This window comes from Salvelinus alpinus, chromosome 9 (genome assembly GCF_045679555.1).
Source record: "Salvelinus alpinus chromosome 9, SLU_Salpinus.1, whole genome shotgun sequence".
Taxonomy (NCBI): domain Eukaryota; kingdom Metazoa; phylum Chordata; class Actinopteri; order Salmoniformes; family Salmonidae; genus Salvelinus; species Salvelinus alpinus.
This window is the reverse complement of record NC_092094.1, coordinates 52155973-52180149: the sequence shown is the minus strand read 5'-3', so window position 1 is coordinate 52180149 and position 24177 is coordinate 52155973. Positions and strand designations below refer to the sequence as shown.

Here is a 24177-nt window from a genome sequence, read left to right as displayed (position 1 = left end):
GCAAACCGATACAGCCCTATCTGGCGCAGAGAAAACACAGAGACAGGAAACAACCACCCACAAAATCCCAACACAAAACAAGCCACCTATATATGATTCCCAATCAGAGAGAACACAAAACATCTGCCTCTGAGAACCATATTAGGCCAAACATAGAAACAGACAAACTAGACACACAGCATAGAATCCCCACCCAGCTCACGTCCTGACCAACACTAAAACAAGCAAAACACACAAGAACTATGGTCAGAACGTGACAGTACTGTAGTTGTACTGCCTAGTTGAACTGTATATTTAGCTGTATTGCAGTTTCATGTAGCTACATTAAAGGGATAGTTTGAAATTGTGCAATTATGCAATTTTTTTCTACTTACCCAGAGTCAAATTAATTAATGGATACCGTTTTTATACAGTACCAGTCAAAAGTTTGTACACCTACTCATTTCATGGCTTTTCTTTATTTTTACTATTTTCTACATTGTAGAGTAACAGTGAAGACATCAAAACTATGAAATAACACACAGGGAATCATGTAGTAACCAAAAAAGTGTTAAACAAATTCAAAATATATTTTATATATATATATATATTTTTTAAGTAGCCACCCTTTGCCTTGATGACAGCTTTGCACACTCTTGGCATTCTCTCAACCAGCTTCATGAGGTAGTCACCTGGAATGCATTTAAATTAACAGGTGTGCCTTGTTAATTTATGTTATTTCATTCCTTATCAATGCGTTTGAGACAATCAGTTGTGTTGTGTCAAGGTAGGGGTGGTATACAGAAGATAGCCCTATTTGGTAAAATACCAAGTCCATATTATGGCAAGAACAGCTCAAATAAGCAAAAAGAAACGACAGTCCATCATTACTTTAAGACATGAAGGTCAGTTAATCCGGACAATTTCAAGATCTTTGTTTCTTCAAGTGCAGTCGCAAAAACCATCAAGCGCTATGATGAAACTGGCTCTCATGAGGATCGCCACAGGAAAGGAAGACCGAGTTACCTCTGCTGCAGAGGATAAGTTCATTAGAGTTACCAGCCTCAGATTTCAGCCCAAATAAATGCATCACAGAGTTCAGGCAACAGACACATCTCAACATCAACTGTTCAGAGGAGACTGCGTGAATCAGGCCTTCATGGTCAAATTGCTGCAAAGAAACCACTACTAAAGGACACCAATAAGAAGAAGAGATTTGCTTGGGCCAAGAAACACGATCAATGGACATTAGACCGGTGGAAATCTGTCCTTTGGTCTGATGAGACCATATCATTTTTGGGGGGGTTTCAACCGCCGTGTTTTTGTGAGACGCAGAGTAGGTGAACGGATGATCTCCACGTGTGGTTCCCACTGTGAAGCATGGAGGAGGAGGTGTGATTGTGTGGTGGTGCTTTGCTGGTCAGACTGTCAGTGATTTATTTAGAATTCAAGGCACACTTAACCAGCATGGCTACCACAGCATTCTGCAGCAATACGCCATCCCATCTGCTTTGCACTTAGTGAGACTATCGTTGCTGTTGCTAGCCTGGCTCCCACTGTATTTGACTCTTTGTGTAATCCAACCTAGTGGACTCACTCATCATACATGATACTCTGTAGTCCTTGGCAGGGTTGTGTGTGTGTGAATGTGTGCACGTTCACTTGTATGTGTACATGCAGTTTACTTGTGTGTGTGTAGATGTAGGCTACATGTGTGTACGAATGTGTACATGCTGTATGTGGTGTGCGTGTGATGGTTGTGTGTGGAGGCTTGTATATCCAGTCCTAACTACCCGACTCTTGAAATCAATCTGTGCCTTTAACAATAGTTCAAAGTCTGCGTTAAAACAGTTTTCTTTTGGAGGAGAGTGCTGGTGTTCTGAGTTTCAACTTCTGATGACACCGGAGCCTCTTCATCTCTTTAACAAAAGCCAGCGTGTGGGATGGAAGGATAATTATTAGCTGTATTATTCAGAGCCTACATAGCAGCTCCACTCAAAGGGCTACTTTAAATGTCTGTCTATGCCATCACGTACGCAGACACCCACATCGCATTACACACACCAACTTATATACACACACATTGATACCCACACAAACGAATGCCTGTACACACGCGCATACACACGTATACATGGACAGACAGACGGACCGACTCATGCGTGCACACACACACCCACCCACCCACACCTCTCCGCACTTTGAATGGGAATGACCTCGCTCTGTCCCTCAGAATGCACCAACCGCCCTCCTTTTTCTCCCTCCCTCCCTCCCTCCCTCCCTCCCTCCCTCCCTCCCTCCCTCCCTCCCTCCCTCCCTCCCTCCCTCCCTCCCTCCCCTCTATCTGTCCCTACATCTGTCCTCCGCCCTGCATTTCAAACACATTTCATCTGGAAACCTTTAAATAGACCTGACCTTTTTGACTGAACACACACCCACTCACCAAATAGATGTTTTGAAGCAATCTGTCTTTCTCAGCGCGGGGCTCTCGCAAACCTGCCAGCTGTCTCACGCCAGTAGATACGGAGACAAATGTCTCCACTTAGGATTGGGTGAGACGTCAGTGAGAGAGGAGGCTGCATCCCGAAAGTTACCCTATTCCCTATTTAGTGCATACATTTTGACCAGGACCATATGGGCACTGGTCAAAAGTAATGCACTATTTAGGGAATAAGGTGCCATTTGTGACGTAACCAGCTGTTCAAAGCCAACATATTTAGCCTTTGATACACTACATGACCAAATGTATGTGGACACCTACTCGTCAAACATCTCATGGCAAAATCATGGGCATTAATTAATATGGAGTTGGTCCCCCATTGCTGCTATAACATACCACTCTTCATGGAATGCTTTCCACTAGATGTTGTAACATTGCTGTTAGGACTTGCTTCCATTCAGCCACGAGTATCCGTGAGGTCGGGCACTGATGTTGGGCGATTAGGCCTGGCTCGCAGTAGGGGTTCCAATTCATCCCAAAGGTATTCGATGTGGTTGAGGTCAGGGCCCTGTGCAGGCCAGTCAAGTTCTTCCACACCGAGCTGACAAACCAATTCAGTATGGTCCTCGCTTTGTGCACAGGGGCATTGTCATGCTGAAACAGGAAAGGTCCTTCCCCAAACTGTTGCCACAAGGTAGGAAGTGCAGAATCGTCTGGAATGTCATTGTATGCTGTATCATTCATATTTCCTTCACTGGAACTAAGGGGCCTAGCCCAAACCATGAAAAACAGCCCTAGACCATTATTCCTCCTACACCAAACTTTACAGTTGTCACTATACCTTGGGGCAGGTAGTGTTCTCTTGGCATCCGCCAAACCCAGATTCGTTCGTCAGCCTGCCAGATGGTGAAGTGTGATCATCACTCCAGAAAATGCATTTCCACTGCTCCACTTTACACTTTACACCACTTCAGCCGACCCTTGGCATTGCGCATGGTGATCTTAGGCTTGTGTGCGGTTGCTCGGCCACAAAAACACATTTTATGAAGCTCCTGACAAACAGTTATTGTGTTGATGTTGCTTCCAGAGGCAGTTTGGAACTCGGTAGTCAGTGTTGCAACCTAGGACAGACGTGCTAAGCGCTTCAGCACTCTGCGGTCACTTCTCACTAAAAGACACATGACAGCCCGCTTGGAGTTTGCCAAAACGCACCTAAAGACTCTCAGACCATGAAAAACAAGATTCTCTGGTCTGATAAAACCAAGATTGAACGCTTTGGCCTGAATGCCAAGCATCACTTCTGGAGGAAACCTGGCACCATCCCTACGGTGAAGCATGGAGGTTGCAGCGGCAGGGACTGGGAGACTAGTCAGAATCCAGGCAAAGATGAATGGAGCAAAGTACAGAGAGATCCTTGATGATATCCTGCTCCAGAGCGCTCAGAACCTCAGACTGGGGTGAAGGTTCACCATCCAACAGGACAACGACCCTAAGCACACAGCCAAGCCAACGCAGGAGTGGCTTCGGGACAGGTCTCTGAATGTCCAGCCAGAGCCCGGACTTGAACCCGATCTAACATCTCTGGAGAGACCTGAAAATAGCTGTGCAGCAATGCTCCTCCTACATGGGGACAACGATCGTACTTTTTGGAGAAATGTTTTTCCTCCAAACAGAACGATGGTCATTATGGCCAAACAGTTCCATTTTTGTTTCATCAGACCAGAGGACATTTCTCCAAAAAATAGGATCTTTGTCCCCATGTGCAGTTGCAAACCATAGTCTTGCTTTTTTATGGCGGTTTTGGAGCAGTGGCTTCTTCTTGCTGAGCGGCCTTTTAGGTTATGTCGATATAGGACTCGTTTTACTGTGGATATAGATACTTTTGGACCTGTTTCCTCCAGCATCTTTACAAGGTCCTTTGCTGTTGTTCTGGGATTGACTTGCACTCTTCACACCAAAGTACGGTCATCTCTAGGAGACAGAATGTCTGCTTCCTGAGCGGTATGACGGCTGCGTGGTCCCAAGGTGTTTATACTTGCTTTCTCTTGTTTGTATAGATGAACGTGGTACCTTCAGGCGTTTGGAAATTGCTTCCAAGGATGAACCAGACTTGTGGAGGTCTGCAATTGTTTTTCTGAGGTCTTGGCTGATTTCTTTTGATATTCCCATGATGTCAAGCAAAGATGCACTGAGTTTGAAGGTAGGCCTTGAAATACATCTACAGGTACACCTCCAATTGACTCAAATGATGTCAATTAGCCTAACAGAAGCTTCTTAAGCCATGACATCATTTTCTGGAACCACTGGAATTGTGATGCAGTGAATTATAAGTGAAATCTGTCTGTCAACAATTGTTGGAATAATTACTTGTGTCATGCACAAATTAGATGTCCTAACCGACATGCCAAAACCGTAGTTCGTTAACAAGAAATTTGTGGAGTGGTTGAAAAACGAGTTTTAATGACTAAGTGTATGTACTTAAGTGTATGTAAGTGTATGTACTTAAGTGACTAAGTTAATGACTAAGTGTATGTAAACTTAACAACCTAAGTGTATGTAAACTTCTGACTTCAACTGTAACTTCTCAAAGTATTGACATGCAGGACCGCTGCTGTCGCATGCTTTTCTCTGCCATTTTTCCAACTGCTAACGATGATGACATAGTGGTGGAGCGTCATCTCTAAAATAATTGATTCCTTGACTCCTTGAGTGTCAAGATTAGATTCCGCTAGGACTCCACTCCTAAGTTTCAGTATTTTTGGAATGGTGGAGACTGATATGTTGCCATACTTCCGAGAACAGAAACACTTCCATCTTTCTTAGCGAGCTAGCGAGGGATGGAGAGAGAGAGGGGAGGGGCACCGTATAGGCAAGTCGGCAATCAGGCAGACAGTCAGAACCGTGCACTAGGCCTGTCTATCGGCAATCAAAACCTCAATCTTTCAATGAAATGCAGTATCTCGCAATTTCCTGGCTTGCAATGTCAAGCAACTTCAGTCAAGCAACTTCAGTCAAGCAGGTCCTATCATCAATGAATAGGCTAGGATATTGAGATGCAACACTTCGCTCTCCCATTCACACACAGTATCTGCACATGTGTACGGGTTCACTTCACTCTGTTCTGTGCGGTAGCTAGGGCACATAGACCCACTATGCTGTTTACGTTCTGTGTCTACATAAAAAAACACATTGTTTTTTGGTTATGGATTTTACTTGAAAATAAGGATCTCAATTTTGTTTAAACGTTCACACCACTACTTAGTGAGCAGCGCTTGCTGATGTTAGATGGAGACACTACTACTACTACTACTACTACTACTACTACTACTACTACTACACACATATAAACACATGCCTTTGCACACACACACATTCTAAGAGGTCAAGTCACCTGCATTGGGATGGGGTGGGCATAGTAGCCAAGTAACCAACATTTGTTTACATGAATGTTTACCTCCCTTGATGTGCCAATCAAGACTTGAGTGTCCTTACGTACCTCCTCAGCACTGTAGGTAAATACCACAGTGTACATGGAGAGGGTTGAGCTCAGCGCTAAAGCCAGTGTGGAGTGGGTTATTTCTCTCACCATGCTGGGTGGTTTTTGAGAGAAAGCAGACGTTTTTCTTAGAGGGATGTTATGTGTTATGACGCAGACTGAGTCCGCTTCACCTGTGTCTCTGTTTAGGTACTCCCACAACATGTTCAAAGCCAGATAATAAGAGTTAACATTTATGTAGTCTTACTTAATACCCCAAACCAGAAACGAACAGAAACAACCCAAAATACCAAACAGCTGCCCATTAAAAAATACCAGAAACAACCAGAAACTACTGTAAACAGCTAGCCTCAAAATACCAGGAACAACCGAAAATACCATAAACCACTCTAAACAGAACTCCAAAACACCAGAAACTACTATAAACAGCTACCCTCAAAATACAGGAACCTACTAGAAACAACCCCAAAATATCCAAATCAATGTTCATTGGTCGCGTACATAGATTTGCAGATGTTATCTCAGGCGCAGCGAAATGTTTATGTTCCTAGCTCCAGCAGTGCAGTAATATCTAATATCCCCACAGCATGATGCTGCCACCACCATGCTTCACTGTCCTCCAGATGTGACGCTTGGCATCCAGGCCAAAGAGTTCAATCTTGGTTTCATCAGACCAGACAATCTTGTCACTCATGGTATGAGAGTCCTTTAGGTGACTTTTGGCAACCTCCAAGAGTGCTGTCGTGTGCCTTTTACTGAGGAGTGGCTTCCGTCTGGCCAGTCTACCATAAAGGCCTGATTGGTGGAGTGCTGCAGAGATGGTTGTCCTTCTGGAATGTTCTACCATCTCCACAGAGGAACTCTGGAGCTCTATCACAGTGAACATCGGTTTCTTGGTCACTTCCTTGACCAAGGCCTTTCTTCCCAGATTGCTGCAAAAACTTTATGGTACACTTTATGCTTCGACACAATCCTGTCTCTGAGCTCTACGGACAATTTCTTTAACCTCATGGCTTAGTTTTTGCTCTGACATGCACTGTCAACTGTGGGACCTTATATAGACGGTTGTGTGCCTTTTTTACAAATCATGTCCAATCAATTGAATTTACCACAGGTGTACTCCAAGTTGTAGAAACATCTTAAGGATGATCAATGAAAACAGGATGCACCTGAGCTCAGTTTCGAGTTTCATAGCGAAGGGTTTCTGTTTAATTTTTAATACATTTGCAAAATGTAAAAAAATAAAATAATCATGTTTTCGTGTTATCATTATGGGGTGTTGTGTGTTGATTGAGGAGGAAATTGTTTATTTAATCCATTTCAGAATAAGGTTGTAACGTAACAAAATGTGGAAAAAGTGAAGGGGTCTAAATACTTTCCCGAATGCTCTGTATGTTAGACATCGTGGATAAGAATGGCCTGAGATGGTGTGGTGGGAACAGCTGTGCTCTAAAACGTCTCTGGTGGTCCCAAAGAGATCCCTACAATATTATTCGAAAGAGTTAACCGTGAATTTAAAGTGGATTCAATATACGTTAACGTGGAGGGAAACAGACAGTTTACATTGTAAAGGATTGGAACCATTTGTCAATGGGCTTTTCCATGACTGTATTGGATGGGTCACATTATAATTGAAAAGTTAGGAGCAGGCAAAAACAGTGATTTCCCTGTTGTAATCAAATCAAATAATTGTATTTGTCACATGCACCAAATACAACAGGTGTAGACATTTCTGTGAAATGCTTACTTACAAGCCCTTAACCAACAATGCAGTTCAAGAAATAGAGAACATATTTACTAAATAAACTAAAGTAAAAAGTAAAAGTAACACAATAAAATTACATAACAATAACGAGGCAATATACAGGGGATACCAGTACCGAGTCAATGTGCGGGGGTACAGGTTAGTCAAGGTAGTTTGCACATGTAGGTTGGGGTAAAGTGGTTATGCATAGATAATAAACAGTAAGTATCAGCAGTGTAAAAACAAAGGGGGGGGCGGTCAATGTAAATTGTCAGGGTGGGCATTTCTTATAGCTTGTTAAGGAGCCTTTTGGACCTAGACTTGGCGCTCCGGCACCGCTTGCCGTGTGGTAGCAGTGCGAGAACAGTCTATGACTTGGGTGACTGGAGTCTTTGACCATTTTTTGGGCCTTCCTCTGACACCGCCTAGTATATAGGTCCTGGATGGCAGGAAGCTTGGCCCCAGTGATGTATTGGGCTGTTCGCACTACCCTCTGTAGCGCCTTATGGTCAGATGCCGAGCAGTTGCCATACCAGGCGGTGATGCAACCAGTCAGGATGCTCTCGATGGTGCAGCTGTAGACATTTTTGAGGATCTGGGGACCCATGGCAAATCTTTTCAGGCTCCTGAGGGGGAAAAGGTGTTGTCGTGCCCTCTTCCCGACTGTCTTGGTGTGTTTGTTGGCGATGTGGACACCAAGGAAACTCTGGACCCGCTCCGCTACAGCCCTGTCAATGTTAAATGGGGCCAGTTCGGCCCGCCTTTTATTGTAGGCCACGATCATCTCCTTTGTCCTGCTCACATTGACAGAGAGGTTGTTGTCTCTGACCTCCTGCTTAAAGGCTGTCTCATCATTGTCGGTGATCAGGCCTACCACTGTTGTGTCGTCAGCAAATTTAATGGTGTTGGAGTCGTGGTTGGCCACGCAGTCATGGGTGAACAGGGAGTACAGGAGGGGAATAAGCACGCACCCCTGAGGGGCCCCAGTGTTGAGGATCAGAATGACAGATGTGTTGTTGCCTACCCTTACCACCTGGGGCGGCCCGTCAGGAAGTCCAGAATCCAGTTGCAGAGGGAGGTGTTTAGTCCCAGGGTCCTTAGCTTATTGATGAGCTTTGTGGGCACTATGGTGTTGAACGCTGAGCTGTAGTCAATGAACAGCATTCTCGCATAGGTGTTCCTTTTGTCCAGGTGGGAAAGGGCAGTGTGGAGTGCGATTGAGATTGTCATCTGTTGGGACTGTATGTGAATTGGAGTGGGTCTAGGGTTTCCGGGATGATTGTGTTGATGTGAGCCATGACCAGCCTTTCAAAGCACTTCATGGCTACCAACGTGAGTGCTACGGGGCGGTAGTCATTTACCTTCGCATTCTTGGGCACAGGGACTATGGTGGTCTGCTTGAAACTTGGGTATTACAGACTTGGTCAGGGAGAGGTTGAAAATGTCAGTGAAGACACTTGCCAGTTGGTCAGCGCATGCTCGCAGTACACGCCATGGTAATCTGTCTGGCCTTGTCCTGTTGCTCACATCGGCTACAGAGTGCGTGATCACACAGTCGTCTGGAACAGCTTGTGCTCTCATACATGCTTTAGTGTTGCTTGCCTCAAAGTGAGCATAAAAGGCATTTAGCTCATCTGGTAGGCTTGCGTCACTGTGCAGCTCACGGCTGGGTTTCCCATTTTATTGTCTGTAATAGTTCGCAAGCCCTGTCACATCCGACGAGCGTAGTAGGATTTAATCTTAGTCCTGTATTGACACTTTGTCCGTTTGATGATTAGTCTGAGGGCATAGCCGGATTTCTTAGAAGCGTCCTGATTAGAGTCGCGCTTTTTGTAAGCGGCCGCTCTAGCTTTTAGCTCTGTGCGAATGTTGCCTGTCATCCATGGCTTCTGGTTGGGATATGTACGTACTGTGGGGATGATGTCGTCAATGCACTTATTGATGAATCTGGTAACTGAGGTGGCATACTCCTCAATGCCATTGGATGAATCACAGAACATATTCCAGTCTGTGCTAGCAAAACGTGCTAGCAAAAAGTCCTGTAACGTAGCATCCGCGTCATCTGACCACTTCCGTATAGATTGAGTCACTGGTACTTCCTGCTTTAGTTTTTGGTTGTAAGCAGGAATCCGGAGGATGGAATTATTGTCAGATTTGCCAAATGGTGTGCGAGGGAGAGCTTTGTATGCGTCTCTGTGTGTGGAGTAAAGGTGGTCTAGAGTTTTTTTCCCCTCTGGTTGCACATATGGGCCCTGAGACTGGCACTGGTTGTTTACAAGTAATACACTGAGGTCATCCCAAATCGTTGCAACATTACATTTGCTGTTGAATTTGATGGGGATCTGTGACCACGTCGCCATTGTAGCGCATGGCTGAAAAATACTGTGGAGGGTGGGTGCCACTGCCATCCCCTGGACAGCACTATTGCTAAATGACTATAAAATTATTAATTCCTGTTCAGCCAATATCGCTAATACTTATGCTTATCTGCATAGACAGCAGTACAGACTTTTCTAAGATAATTGTCTATGCTAAGGTAGACCCCAGTAGTGTCCTCTGAGACATACTCGTATCTAGAGCACAGTGTGTATTTTCCTGTGTGAAACATAACTCTGCTTGCGTCCCAAATGGCACCCTATTCCATATTTAGTGCATTACTTTTAGTGCCATTTGGGATGCAGGCATCTGTCAAGACAACTAACAGCACAGCAGCCTCTTCACACGTCCCTGTGTGTATTGGACTCGAGTGCTTTTTCCCCTTCCTTAACCAGGAAGTGAGCTCTTAGCCGTCACTCCACATCAGCTCCTACAGGGACAGGAACAGGGACAGCAGCAGCTCAACTACAGGGATTTGATGGAGGGATTATATTGGGAGGGTGTTGTGCGATGTGTGCCCTATAAAGGCTTGTTTTTAAGTCACTTGGACTGTGTCCCTAATGGCAAACTATTCCCTGCATCGTGCACTACTTTTGCCCAGAGCTCTATGGGCACTGGTTCGAAAGTAGTGCACTATATAGGGAATGGGGTGCCATTTGGCATGCATCCTTGGTGGTGTACGCAGGGCCTAACTGGTTACATCCTAACCCCTGGAAGAAGAGGAATGCATTAGAGCTTCCTGGTACTCTGGGATATCTGGGGACGAAGCTCTGCAAATTGCAACTTTTGTCAGCGATCTCCAAAAAAAGATCCAAATCTGCCTTTATGTTCTGAAAGGGACTGACTTAACCTACATAGCAAGCAACAACAAGACGTGTTGAAGACTAACTGAACTTAGTATGTATGTGCGATTGGCTTTGCGATATCAGAAGATGCTACACAAATTTCTTCCCTAGTTATTTTGTGATGACAACACTTGACTATGAGATGTCAACACTCGCTGGTTCGGGTCCCCCGAGTGGACTGGATGGTGGATATGTCGATGAGCCCATGAGCGGGGCACTTCACCCTGATTGCTCCTGTGTGCTGCTCTGGATGGGAGCTTCTGCTAAATGACTAAGATGTAATGCAAATGTTGAGCGGTTTCACTGCAGGTGGATTGTATGTTTTTTTTTTAATTCATTAAAATATAAACTTCACTGATTCACTTAGCGTCAGTTACACACTTTCATAAATGAAACACTTGTCGTCAGCCTTATCGTAGGCAGTCAACTTTGACCATGACTTTGATTTTCCAACTCACCCTCACTCTGCAAGCTCCCACGAGATGAGAGTCGAATGTTGTTGCCTGTGTATAGTTGGAAAACATTGGGTGCCGTTTACCTTCAAAGTGTTTCCAAAGCAAAGCGTTATTGACCAGCCCCCCTGCCACCACCCCTCTTTGTTTATCCCCTTGGCAATGGAATTTACACCCCTGATAGAGGGCCCTGGTGTGTCCCAAATGGCACCCTACTTCCTATGTAGTGCAGAAGTACATATCGGGAATAGCCTAGGGACGCAGGCCCCAGGTTGAAATCAATGAAGGCCTTGCCTGGCCTGGCCTGACCGATCTCTCTCTCTCTCTCTCTCTCTCTCTCTCTCTCTCTCTCTCTCTCTCTCTCTCTCTCTCTCTGTCTCTCTGTCTCTCTCTGTCTCTCTCTGTCTCTCTCTGTCTCTCTCTGTCTCTCTCTGTCTCTCTCTGTCTCTCTCTGTCTCTCTCTGTCTCTCTCTCTCTCTCTCTGTCTCTCTCTGTCTCTCTCTCTCTCTCTCTCTGTCTCTCTCTCTGTCTCTCTCTCTCTCTCTGTCTCTCTCTCTCTCTCTCTCTCTGTCTCTCTCTGTGTCTCTCTCTGTGTGTGTGTGTGTCCGGAATTTAGTGCTGAGCCTGACACTTTAGGACCAGATCATACGAGCTGTCCAGGACGGGGGCCACCGCCACCCCACACATTCTACACAGTCCTGAGAAAGTCAGGGGGGCGAGACTAGGGGGTTATTTGGTGCTTGAATTCCACTACGCCCCTAGAGAATGATCCGCTTGTGTCTACATGTGAGCGGAAGGGGGTGAAAATCCAACGCAATGACCACAGACTGATTCGATAGCCAGGGATGCTAATTTTGTTCTACTCTGTTTTTCCCCCTCTCTCCTCCTACCTCCATTCCCCACCACTGTTCCCTCGCTCTTCTCCTCTGTTCCTCTCATAGCCATAACCAGAGGACCACGACGTTCCGGCACCCCGTGACGGGACAGGAGTCTCAGGAGAACGTTGGTTTTATCCTCCAAAAACAGTGAGTGACTAATCTACTTTTATCTACCCTTTGTGCAATGAGAACTTTTGGGTCTCAGAATATCGCTGGAATGCTAGTTGGTAATGGTCAGTAACAGACCTGTGGCCTCTCAGGAATGTCAATGGCGTACATCTATTTGTAACTACGAGTGTGCAAACCTCAAACGCAGCCAATGCCGAGCTTAAGTATCTGTATTCATTCAGCGTCTCAGACAAATATCAATCTTCAAAGTAAATCCAACTGTGTATTATTTCAAGACTGTGGATAGGAGCCTAAGGTTTGTGGCGATGGCCAGATATGTCAAGGTATATGGAGCAGGGAAACAATCTATGGATTAATGGAATAGTGGTAAAAGCCAGAACTGTTGGGAAAGCTGACATTTGGGAAAGTTGGCTTTGTTGGAGTATAGATATGTAGTTGTTGTTTGGTGTATACAGCATTGGGTGTGAAGTAAAAGGCAACGCCAGTGTTGTTTAGAAACTGAGATTATGGAACAGAGTGGTACATTAACCCAAATAGGATGTTCTTTCTCTCAGTCCCTTTGTGGATCATCAAGGTTGGAAGGGTGGACCATTTGCCCTCTCAAATGTCAGAGCCTGGTCTCCAGATTCCACTTACCCTTAGCTGGCCTCTACCAGGCCATCTTAACCCTGACTGTATGAACCAAATGGCACACTGTCAGTACAGCTATGATTTACCACCCTAACTGCTCATGAGTTGTGACCTACAAACTCTGGTATATAAGTCTAGTGTTATAGGCGCATGATCTGCACATCTTGAAACCCCCTTAAAATCTGCCAGATTTAGAGTTTAGCTCAGAGTACTGGTGTGGGATGACACAACGCAGCGCATCTGTCCATCTCTTGCTCTAATTTCTCTTTCTCTCTTTGCGTTCTTCTGTCTTCTCTCTTTTTTTTGTTGCTCTGCCCTCAGAAATTGTGTGCAAGGAGATTCTGAAAAAAATGACCAGGTTTTTCTTAATTCCTGGTTGCATCATTCCCAGATGGAAGATACCCTCCCAGCTTATCCCCTCCAGATTCTGGGAATCCTCCGACCAGGATTTCTGAAAAACCTGTGAACTTTGGGAAAGGAGACTAGCACCATTGGTAGAACCTTGTAGTTGGTTTTACTGAAGATTTTCTATTATATTGACAAGATAGTCAAGTGACCGCTCTAACAACGGGGTGGCAAGTAGCGTAATGGTTAGAGCGTTGGACTAGTAACCGGAAGGTTGCAAGATCCCCAAGCTGGCAAGGTAAAAATCTGTCGTTCTGCCCCTGAACAAGGCAGTTAACCCGCAGTTCCTAGGCCGTCATTGAAAATAAGAATCTGTTCTTAAATGACTTGACTAGTTAAATAAAGGTAAAATAAAAATAAATAAAATAAAACTTCTATTCGATCAAATAAGCTTCACATAGAAAATTTGACACTCTCATTGACCTCTACAAATATTCCTCACTTCATGGTCTTATTTTTTGTGGACAGATTTTGGACAGAGTAAACCCTCTCTCTTCACCTCTTCCTCTCTGGTTGTTGCTTGTCAGAAGTCTTCACTCTTCCTGTGCTCTAACCTTAAATGGGGGACCAAAGATGGGTGAATTTAGACTACCTTTGGTTAGAACAAAGTGCCAGTTTTCCCCCTCCTGTGTCAGGGTCCAACACTTTGGCCCAAGATGACACAGATTGTAAATGTTGTGCACAGAGTCATTCCGTGAAAAAGATTTTGGATTTTGTTCCTCAACACAAAACTACAGTGACAAGCATGAGTTCATACAGAACTTTCTTATTTCTTGAATTTCTCATTGCATCTACACACTGAACTGGCTGCTCATCAACATAAAATCTAAACAGCCGTGGAGCAAATAACACGGACACCACACACTCACCAACGTAGAGCTCTGTTCTCTATCACTACCTCGCTCCATATCTCTCTCCAATCTGTCTCACGTTCTCTCTCTGGTAGTCGCTCCATCTCTCTCGTTCCCTCTTTCTCCCTCTCTCGGATCTAGCTCACTCTTGCTCTCTCCTGTGTCTGGCAGATAACAGGAGAGCACATTCCCCTGCTATGTTCTGATGGATCCGTCTCATTAACGGCTACAGTATGTGGGCGTGGAGGCCCATTTGAGCCGCGCAGATAATGTGTCACGGCCACTCAGCATGCACACTCTCTAGTACTGCATACAGAAGGAACAGGCCAGAGGTGTGTGTGTGTGTTTGTGTCGGTGGGTGCATTGTGTAATGAGTCTCAGTGCAGCTGCAGCCTTGAAAACGTTTCGGGGAACTAGGCAAGCTATAATGCCGCAGCCATGAGAATTGTGGGATACAATGTAGCCTAGCACTACCTGTAGTTTGGTGAGCGATTTACAATCAGTGCATTCAACAAAAGTAGGTCAAACTACCACATAGATCACAGGCGTTGCTCTGTCTTGCACTATACTAGGGCTAGTCCAGGATTTCCGTCAGGAAAATGTGGCGCCGGACAATGTGACCGGGAAGATTTTAATTTGCCGGCTATTTCAGAAATGTATTGGACCTCTATATACAGTGGGTGCACAACCCGTTAGGGTGACCACCCACAGTGCTCAGAATGACATATCACATTTAGATTATGGTAATTCATCTTAACAGAACATGCAACTCGTGTAATGAAGCAGCCAATAAAACAACATTTTCAAACATTTGCTAAAATATAATTCCCAGGGAAACTCCCATTCTAAACAGCGCACCTGATAGCAGGTGACAGAGATGAAAATCTCTGTTAGAAAGTGGGGGACTCTAAAGATGCAACCACTAGGATGGGTTGCTAATATGACCCGGACTGTTCCTTTGGCTTCTGGACAACGAGAGAAAGTTGATATGAAAGCCAATAGAGCAGGAGAGAAATGCTGGTTTCAATGGCATACGAGGAAGTCTTTATGAAATAATTGCCTCCACGTTTCTATGGTCGGATTTTCTGTCGGCTACTTTGAATCAATATGAAGTAAAATGTTCAGGTTTCAAATAATTAAGCACAGTATATGTTTTCAAAATGCGTACTGCCTCCAGCTCACACTGCAAAGTGGTGGGTGACAAGCTGATAGCCTTCCCTACCGTCGCCTATGCACTTGAAGCTCGCCTCCCATTCGTCATTCAATTACCATTTGAGAAATAAAAATAGTTGCTATTTAAGATACGACTGTGGCCGTATCTTGCTACTGCATGTAAAGCCGGCAGACAGGCATCGAGGCATTCAGGGACTGTTAGATTGAATGTGAGAATGGGCAAAACGAGTGACCTAAGCAACTTTGAGCGTGGTTTGATCGTCGGTGCCAGGCGCCGGTTCCAGTGTCTCAGAAACGGCCGGCGCTCTGGGCTTTTCACCCACGACAGTGTCTAGGGTTTACCGAGAATGGTGCGACAAACAAAACATCCAGTCAGTGGCAGTCCTGTGGGAGGAAACAGCTCGATGATGAAAGGTCGAAGGAGAATGGGAAGAATCATGCAAGCTAATAGGCGGGCCACAAGCAATGGCGCAGTACAACAGTGGTGTGCTGAACAGCATCTCGGAACGTACAACTCGTCGGTCTTTGAACACGTATGGGCTATTGCAGCAAACGACCACACCGGGTTCCACTCCTATCAACTAAAAACAAGAAGAAGCGGTTCCAGGGGGCACGCAATCACCAACACTGGACAATTGAGGAGTGGAAAAACATTGCCTGGTACGACGAATCCCGGTTCCTGTTGCGTCATGCGGATGGTAGAGTCAGGATTTGGCTAAGCAGCATGAGTCCATGGCCTGGTGTCAACGGTACAGGCTGGTGGCGGTGGTGTAGGGAATGTTTTCCTGGCACACGTTAGGTCCCTTGATACCAATTGAGCAACGTTTCCATGCCCCGAGTAATTCAGGCTGTTCTGGAGGCAAACGGGGGTCCGACTCGGTACTAACAAACTGAGTGTATAAGATGACAGTACAGACCCACCAAATTTTTGGCTTTTTTCAATATGATGTGGAGACTGCTGATGAAGTGCAAATTACTTCACATAAGACATTCAAATCTGGACCTCGAAGCCAGTTCCACTGTTGATTTTTAACTCCTCCCCTCTAATCAAGGACTGATTTAGACCTGGGACGCCAGGTGTGTGCAATTAATCATCAGGTAGAAGAACAGAAAACCAGCAGGGATCTTGACCTCTGCTCTGGGCTCAGATGCCTGGTATAGTCTTTAGATCACATATCCTTGTTCCAGCACTGCTTTGATAGAGGCACCACCTAACAGATCACCATCAAAGCCGAGTTGAAACCTCATCTAAGGTCTTATAATATTGCCTTGGGGAGACTGGCGTCTAAAGGGAGACTGGTGTCTAAAGTGAGACTGGCTGGGCCTCTCAGACTCAGGAGTGGCTAAAGTGTCTAGGCTTCACACCTTATAAGAGGCCACACGTTTTCGCCTCTTATTTTTTTATATCAGGCTGGATTGGCGTCTCGCGTCGGTGTCCGGTCTGACTGCCTGCCTGACTGCCTACCTGCTTGTCCGTCTGTCTGCAACTTCTTCTCTCTTTTTCAATCAGTCTATTACTCCTCTCTCTCCGTATCTCAAACAGTTATTTGCTGATTCTTAACTGCTCTCTCTCTCTCTCTCTCTCTCCCCCCTCATTGCTATGGTATCTGGTGATGATGGGCAAAGCTACGCTAGCAATGTGATGACTCGCTCACAAGAGGGATCGCTGACCCGCCGGGCAGGGCAATGCTTTTGTTGACTGTCGCCATGGCAGCGACAGGGTGGATTTCAAACACCTGGACCACAGGCAGACAGGGAATGGGGAGGGAGAGCAATGAGTGTGTTTCCACCTCCACAAGGCCTCACGCTGAGTATTTATACACACGCTTGCTCTCTGGATAGATCAGGAATGGGGTCGTGGATGACTTTTATGTGGCGATATTGTGGTACTCCAGAACCAAAGAGGCATTTTGAAGCAGTTTGTTGTCTCCTTTTAATGTGATGATCCTTCTATACCTTCCCCTAAACTACTCTGTACAGTATCTAGGCCTAACATCACGTCCCCAAACACACCAGATTTTTTTTTTTAATTGCCACTGTCTATCCTAATGACGTCCCCTATTTGGGTGCACTACACTACACTACAAACGTGACCACAGTGCTTTTCTCCTCGCTGCACGTCAGTCTGCCCCTGAAGGGAGGCGGCAATGAGAGCCAAAGCCAAAAGCCCTTATAGCTGGTTATCATTTTCTATATTTGAAATGCACCCTGGTAACTGTCGTTTCCACTAGCCATTCTGCACTAGCCATTCTGCTAAATAACCAGCTAACGAATTCAAAGAAGGTTTTGGAGGAAATGACAACACCTTAGGGAAGTTGAAAATAAGCTAAAACCTGTGGGAAAGAATATCCCTTCAAGGCCCTTATTCCAGGGTGACAACTCTCAGGAGGCCCAGAGTGATGATAATAACCAATGTGCTGAAAAGCTGGCTGTCGCTGCCTAGATTGCCTGGCAGAATGCCCTTCGTAAGTGCCAGTCCTTGGCTGTGTCCCAAATGACACCCTATTCCCTATGGCACTACTTTTGACCAGAGCCCATAGGGTTAGGGTAAAGGTTAGGGCTCTGCTCAAAAGTAGTGCACTAGGGTGCCGTTGGGGATGCGCACCCCTTAAGTGTTTTCTTCCCCTCTCATGACGACAAAGTAAATGTCTGAGTCAGAGATGGAGAGGCGAGATCTGCGTTACCAGGTTTCTGTACAGCGAAGCGCTGAGGAATTCTGTGTGTGCAGATGTATAGATTTGACTATTTGTTTCTTGTGTTTATGGAAATGAAGGGTTACGTGAGTCTCCTTGTGCATTTGTAGATTTAGTTTCAGTGATTATATTAGTTTCTGTTTCACATCGGATAATGAAGTCGTATTTTCATTTTATTTTATTTGTTTTGCCTCCATTTCAGTCACTATTATTGATTGAGCCTTTAGTTTTTAACACTTATCTTCTAGTTTTAGTAGCTTCAAAGGTTTTGCTTGATTGTTCATCTATGGCAGTGGTATTCAAACTGTTTTAGCGGGGGCCCCATTTTTTCCCTCCAGAATTTCTGGCGACCCCACACAACCCCACCTCAAATCTAATGACACAACCTTAAAATGGGAACATTTAGATTTTTACATAAACACAATTTTGGATTCATTGTATTTTAATCTCTTATCATTTTTTTTAATTTTTTTTTATGAATACCACTTTTTTTACCATTTTGTCTTTTAGGTCATAATGAATAAGATTGTATGGACCGATTCTAGATCAGCACTCCTACTCAAAGACGCTTTGTGGATAGGGGCCCAGAGCGCAGTGCGGGAGGAGGTAATGATTTCTCTCAGGTGATGGCCTAGTTGGCTAGCCGCCCACAACCTCGCATCACTTCCTGACAGATGAGTTGGCTCTATCCATATCCTATGAGAGAAACCCCAGAGGAGTGTCTGTGCGTCTGTCTATAACATGAGCTGGTCAGTATGTGTAGGGAATCCTTTCTAATGCAGCTTTTTTGAAAGATATTACGTAGTAGAACTGCAGAAGTGTTGCTCTCCACTTTCTGGGGGACCGAGTTTTGAAATCAGTGGAATTAGACTATGATAGCTAAGGAGATGGAGAAAATGATGGCGTTTGATTGCAAAATGCAGAGGGATTCGAAAAGAGAACACACAGAAGGCTGTTGTATAAAACACCTGTCTCCGGATTACATCTTCAAACTAAGGGCAACCATGGCATCCGTGACAGAGAGGGAGAAGCGTATACGGGTAAGATAATCTTGCTAGCTACCTTTTCAGATATTACTAATTTTTAATTTTGTCAGAAAGTCGTTTTCATTTCAAGTTAAAGTGTACTGTTAGCTCGCTAGCTAACTTTACGTGTCTGTGTAGTAATATTATTCATATCTCAGACCCATTTGCATTGCTAGTTATAGCCTAATGTTAGGTAGCTAACATTGAACCTGGTTTGTTAGCTACCTGCAGATTCATGCAGGGTAGTAACATTATGAGTTGGGATTATGGTTCATTGTTTAGCTAGCTATCTAGCTACATGTCTTAGAGACTCTACTATCCAAGTAAACATTTCAATAGAATGTTCATGATGTCACTACGACAACTGTTGATAGACGTAGCTGGTAAATATCATATCGCTCTGGCTATCTACTCCGATTTCAGAGCACTCTCTTCTGAGTGTGCCAGAGTGCAGAATAACTGACAAATTTGCGAACACTTAACACCCGTTGAATATGGCCGGTGTCAGGAAACGTTGGCAAAAAAGCGTAATTAAATTGTTGCCAGCAGTACAATTACAGTCACCAATGCATAAAAACAGCCTAAACAGCTCTGCTAGGGAATGTAAAATGGTCAGAGTGAGCTGTTCTCTCATTTGTGTCTGGAAGTAGCTAGCCAACATTAGCCAGTTAGCTTGGGTGCTTGACTGCTGTTGTTAGTTCAGAAGGCTCAGATCAACCCTACTCCTCGGCCAGAGAGTCCAGTGTGACCTCTGAACGCTCCGAGAGCGAAGCGCTCTCAATTTACAAACTGACAATCTGACAACGCTCTGAGTTTACGAACGCCCAGAGCACACTCTGGCACTCCAGATTGAATGTACTAACATACTCGTAGTATACACCAGCCTTTAGTCTTGAAATCTTTGGTTGTTTAGTGCATGACCTCACATGTGAATCCTTAGAGATGGGTGGGGCTAAGGCTTAAGAGGGTGTGAACGATGCTGAATGGGTGTAGACAGATGAAGAGCTCTCCAGTTGGTACCAAAACATGCAAAGGACATTTCCGCAAATGTGAGGTTACAAGTTTATCAACGTTCAAAGCATAATTATGATATACCATTTTCTAGCTCTGAGTCTACTTTTATCCAATGTAAAAAAAATAAAAAAATAAAAAACATAATTTCAAATTTTGCTACATAAGATCGAGCCGGTCCGTCACATATCTGGAAATCCTTGTGATTTAGTTCCTTTATTGAGAAACGGTGTGTGTGCTGTGCTCTGAAACGCTCCACTATAGAGATCTAGCCAAATTACCTATTAATCCTTGGAGCATGCACACACACACACGCACGCACACAAATCCACAGCAGTGCACCCTCATTCCTGCCCTCGAACATCCGACAGCTACTACTGCGCTCTGGAATGGACAGAGCGACAAATCACATTAACAATGGCTGGACACAGACATGGTCGGCCAACACTGGAATCACTTGGAGCTCATTTCCTATTCATACAATGTAAATCTCACAGTACAGCGTGGGCAAGAGAGGGAGAAAGAGGGAGAAAAATGTTGGAGCTCTATCAATCAGGTTCTTGGTCACCTCCCTGACCAAGGCCCTTGCTCAGTTAGGCAGGGCTGCCAGCTCTGGGTAGAGTCTTGGTGGTTCCAAACTTCTTCCATTTAAGAATGATGGAGGCCACTGTGTTCTTGGGGACCTTCAATGCTGCACACATTTTTTAGTACACTTCTCCAGATCTGTGCCTCGACACAATCCTGTCTCAGGGCTCTACGGACAATTCCTTCGACCTCATGGCTTGGTTTTTGCTCTGACATGCACTTTCAACTGTGGGACCTTATATAGACAGGTGTGTGCCTTTCCAAATCATGTCCAATCATTTGAGTTTACCACAGGTGGACTCCAATACAGTTGTAGAAACTTCTGACCCACTGGAATTGTGATACAGTGAAATAATCTGTAAACAATTGTTGGAAAAATGACTTGTGTCATGCACAAAGTAGATGTCCTAACTGACTTGCCAAAACTATAGATGGTTAACAAGACATTTGTGGAGTGGTTGAAAAACGAGTTTTAATGACTCCAACCTAAGTGTATGTAAACTTCAGGCTTCAACTGTATACAGTAGCAAAAATGGCTACTAACCTGTTTTCACTTTGTTATTATGGGGTATTGTGTGCAGATTGCTGAATAAAAAATAAAAAAACAATATTAGAATAAGGTAACAAAATGTGGAAAATGTGAAGGGGTCTGAATACTTTCCGAATGCACTATGTATTGGATAATGGCTTTTTTGGGCTTGGGCCCATTCAATTTCATTAATGTAGGGCTCATAAAATGTATTTAATATACGGCTCATTAGGCTCAGGTAGTATCAGGTTTGAATTTTCATGCTGATCAAAGCTCTAATAAAATCCAGACATATTTATTTGCTTTGTAATGCTTTTGAATGACACTTCTGGTTTTGTCGGGAAATACCAGGTTACCCGGGAGAAAAGTGATTTATTCTCAGCATGGAACCTTTGTAAAATACTGGAAAAATATTAAATCATAGCGTGAACTAGATTTGCGGAGTTTGATGAATTGCACTGCCCCGTGGGTAACCTTTGTGTTGGGAGCGGCAATTTATACATTCGACTTCAATTGAACTGCCACTCCTGTCCACACAGGGGTCCGCATTTGCACACCTCCCGTGAAAAGTGTCCTGTGGATGCAGAGATTTCGGAGTCCGTGGGGACATGTGCAGATTGGAGCGGACGCTCGATATTGCATCTTTTTGTTTCAGCGAACCTAGCGGACGAAGCGGAAGGTGTAAATTAGGTTTAAGGGTAGAGGACCCCCGTCAGAGAGGACAATGAAGAACCTTTTAGATTGATTCCTTTCTGATGAAGTCAACCTGTGCTCTGACTTTTAGTAATAATGATACATTATTCGGCATGCCCATATATTTATTGATATTGAGTGCAAGGATTGCTAACCTGGGCCTGTGTTCATAAAGCGTCTCAGATCAGGTCCCCTCCTGTCCATGTAATCTTATTCATTATGGCCTAAAAGGCGAAACTGATCCTAGATATCAGCACTTGTTAGGAACATGGGCCCTGAGGCTTGAAAGAGAGCTGTTCTGGTGAAAGTGCAGACAAAAGGGCTCATCTCCACAGAACACCATTCTGTCCTTGGCCTCCAGGGTGTGTGCTCAGTCAACGGAGTCGTGTGTGTGTGTGGAGTCGCATCCTCTACCGGGTGTCTCAATGACACTCTGTGCACACACACACACACACACACACACACACACACACACACACACACACACACACACACACACACACACACACACACACACACACACACACACACACAGTTTGTCTCTCTCGCCAGTATGTCTCTCTCAAGGTGTCTTAATAGACACACACACACACCCGGTCATGTCTGCTCTGTGTGACCCTGTGCTGCTGTCTCTGTTTCTCACCAGGCCCGGCGGCCGCATGTCAAACCCCCAGCAAGCCGACCTGCGGCCCTCCAGCACCATCAGCGAGGCTTCCACTGCCGTCACCACCTCCACCGTGGACACCACCTCGGGGTCAAAGGTCAGTCCCAAAACCTTATTGATTTATTCTCTCCCAATCCTTATTCTCTCCCAATCTTTTTGAAGCACGAACGATACGGAGCGTTTCTGTTTTAGTTTCTGTCCTGGCCTTCCTGTATTATACCTATGCTAAAAAATGTATTCTACTGAGCCATTTACTTGTCTTTAATTATTTCTTATTGTAGCATTGCCAAGAAGGAACGCGTAAATAAGCATTTCGCTGGACGATGTATACCATGTCTATCCCGTATATATTACGATAGCCTTGTCTATCGACGATGATTGACTGCCGTTGTTGATGGTGACGACATCGTGACGTGACAGACGATGGATGGTTTAGTCTATTTGAACTTGACTGGCGCCGCACAGTAAAGAACGGAGTCTCTTAAAATAACGTGGTGATCTTAACTGACCTAAGACAGATAGTTTTTACTAGGATTAAATGTCAGGAATTGTGAAAAACATTGAGTTCAAATGTATTTGGCTAAGGTGTATGTAAACTTGCGACTTCAACTGTATATCCTCTATAACTATGGCAGTAAAACTAGTTTAGTTTACCTTTTTAGGTACAACATACACATCTTTAAGTTGTACCTAAAAAGTTGTTTATCTACTGTATGGCAGTGGATAAAAATTAGCTGGCTGTGGCAAGCTACTCACCATCAAACCACAATGCCTACTCTCTCTCACATTGTGACCTAGGGCTGAATAATGTTCAACCAGCAGCTCGTAGAGCGCCCTCTTCAGGAAACCATTCAACTTTCTTTTTTTCTTTTTTTTTTTATGACTGCAAATGAGCATACGTATTTGTTTATTCTATGTACTGTACCAGTCAAAAGTTTGGACACACCTACTCAATCCAGTGTTTATCTTCTTCTTTTTTTTTTTTTTACCATTTTCTACATTGTAGAATAATTAAGACATCACAACTAAGAAATAACACATATGGAATCATGTAGTAAAAAAAGTGTTAAAGATATCAAAATATATTTTAGATTCTTCAAAGTCGCCACCCTTTGCTTTGACAGATTTGAACACGCTTGGCATTCTCTCAACCAGCTTCACCTGGAATGTTTTTCCAACCGTCCTCAAGGAGTTCCCACATATGCTGAGCACTTGTTGGCTGCTTTTCCTTCACTCTGCGGTCCAACTCATCCCAAACCATCTCAATTCGGTTGTGGTTGGGTGATTTGTGGAGGCCAGGTCATCTGATGCAGCAGTCCATCACTCCCCTTCTTGGTCTAATAGCCCTTACACAGCCTGGAGATGCGCAAACCAGATGGGGTGGCATATCGCTGCAGAATGCTGTGGTAGCCATGCTGGTTAATTTTGCCTTCAATTCTAAATAAATCACAGACAGTGTCACCAGCACACCACCTCCTCCATGCTTCACGGTAGGAATCACACATGCGGAGATCATCCGTTCACCTACTCTGCGTCTCACAAAGACACGGCGGTTGGAACCAAAAATCTAAAATTTGGA

General features: G+C 44.6%; 1 protein-coding gene across 19 annotated transcripts in view; it reads left to right on the top strand.

Moving 5' to 3' along the window:
* Positions 1-24177, top strand: part of LOC139584006 (pleckstrin homology domain-containing family A member 7-like) — a 163739-nt gene that overhangs the window by 82798 nt on the left and 56764 nt on the right. For 18 of the 19 annotated variants that reach the window (XM_071415527.1, XM_071415526.1, XM_071415525.1 and 15 more), the window contains 2 exons: positions 12274-12357; positions 22581-22695. In XM_071415527.1, the coding sequence (XP_071271628.1) occupies positions 12274-12357; positions 22581-22695 (199 nt within the window). Of the gene's footprint in view, positions 1-11986; positions 12119-12273; positions 12358-22580; positions 22696-24177 lie in introns of those variants that run through there. The other variant, XM_071415540.1, reaches the window with a different exon arrangement.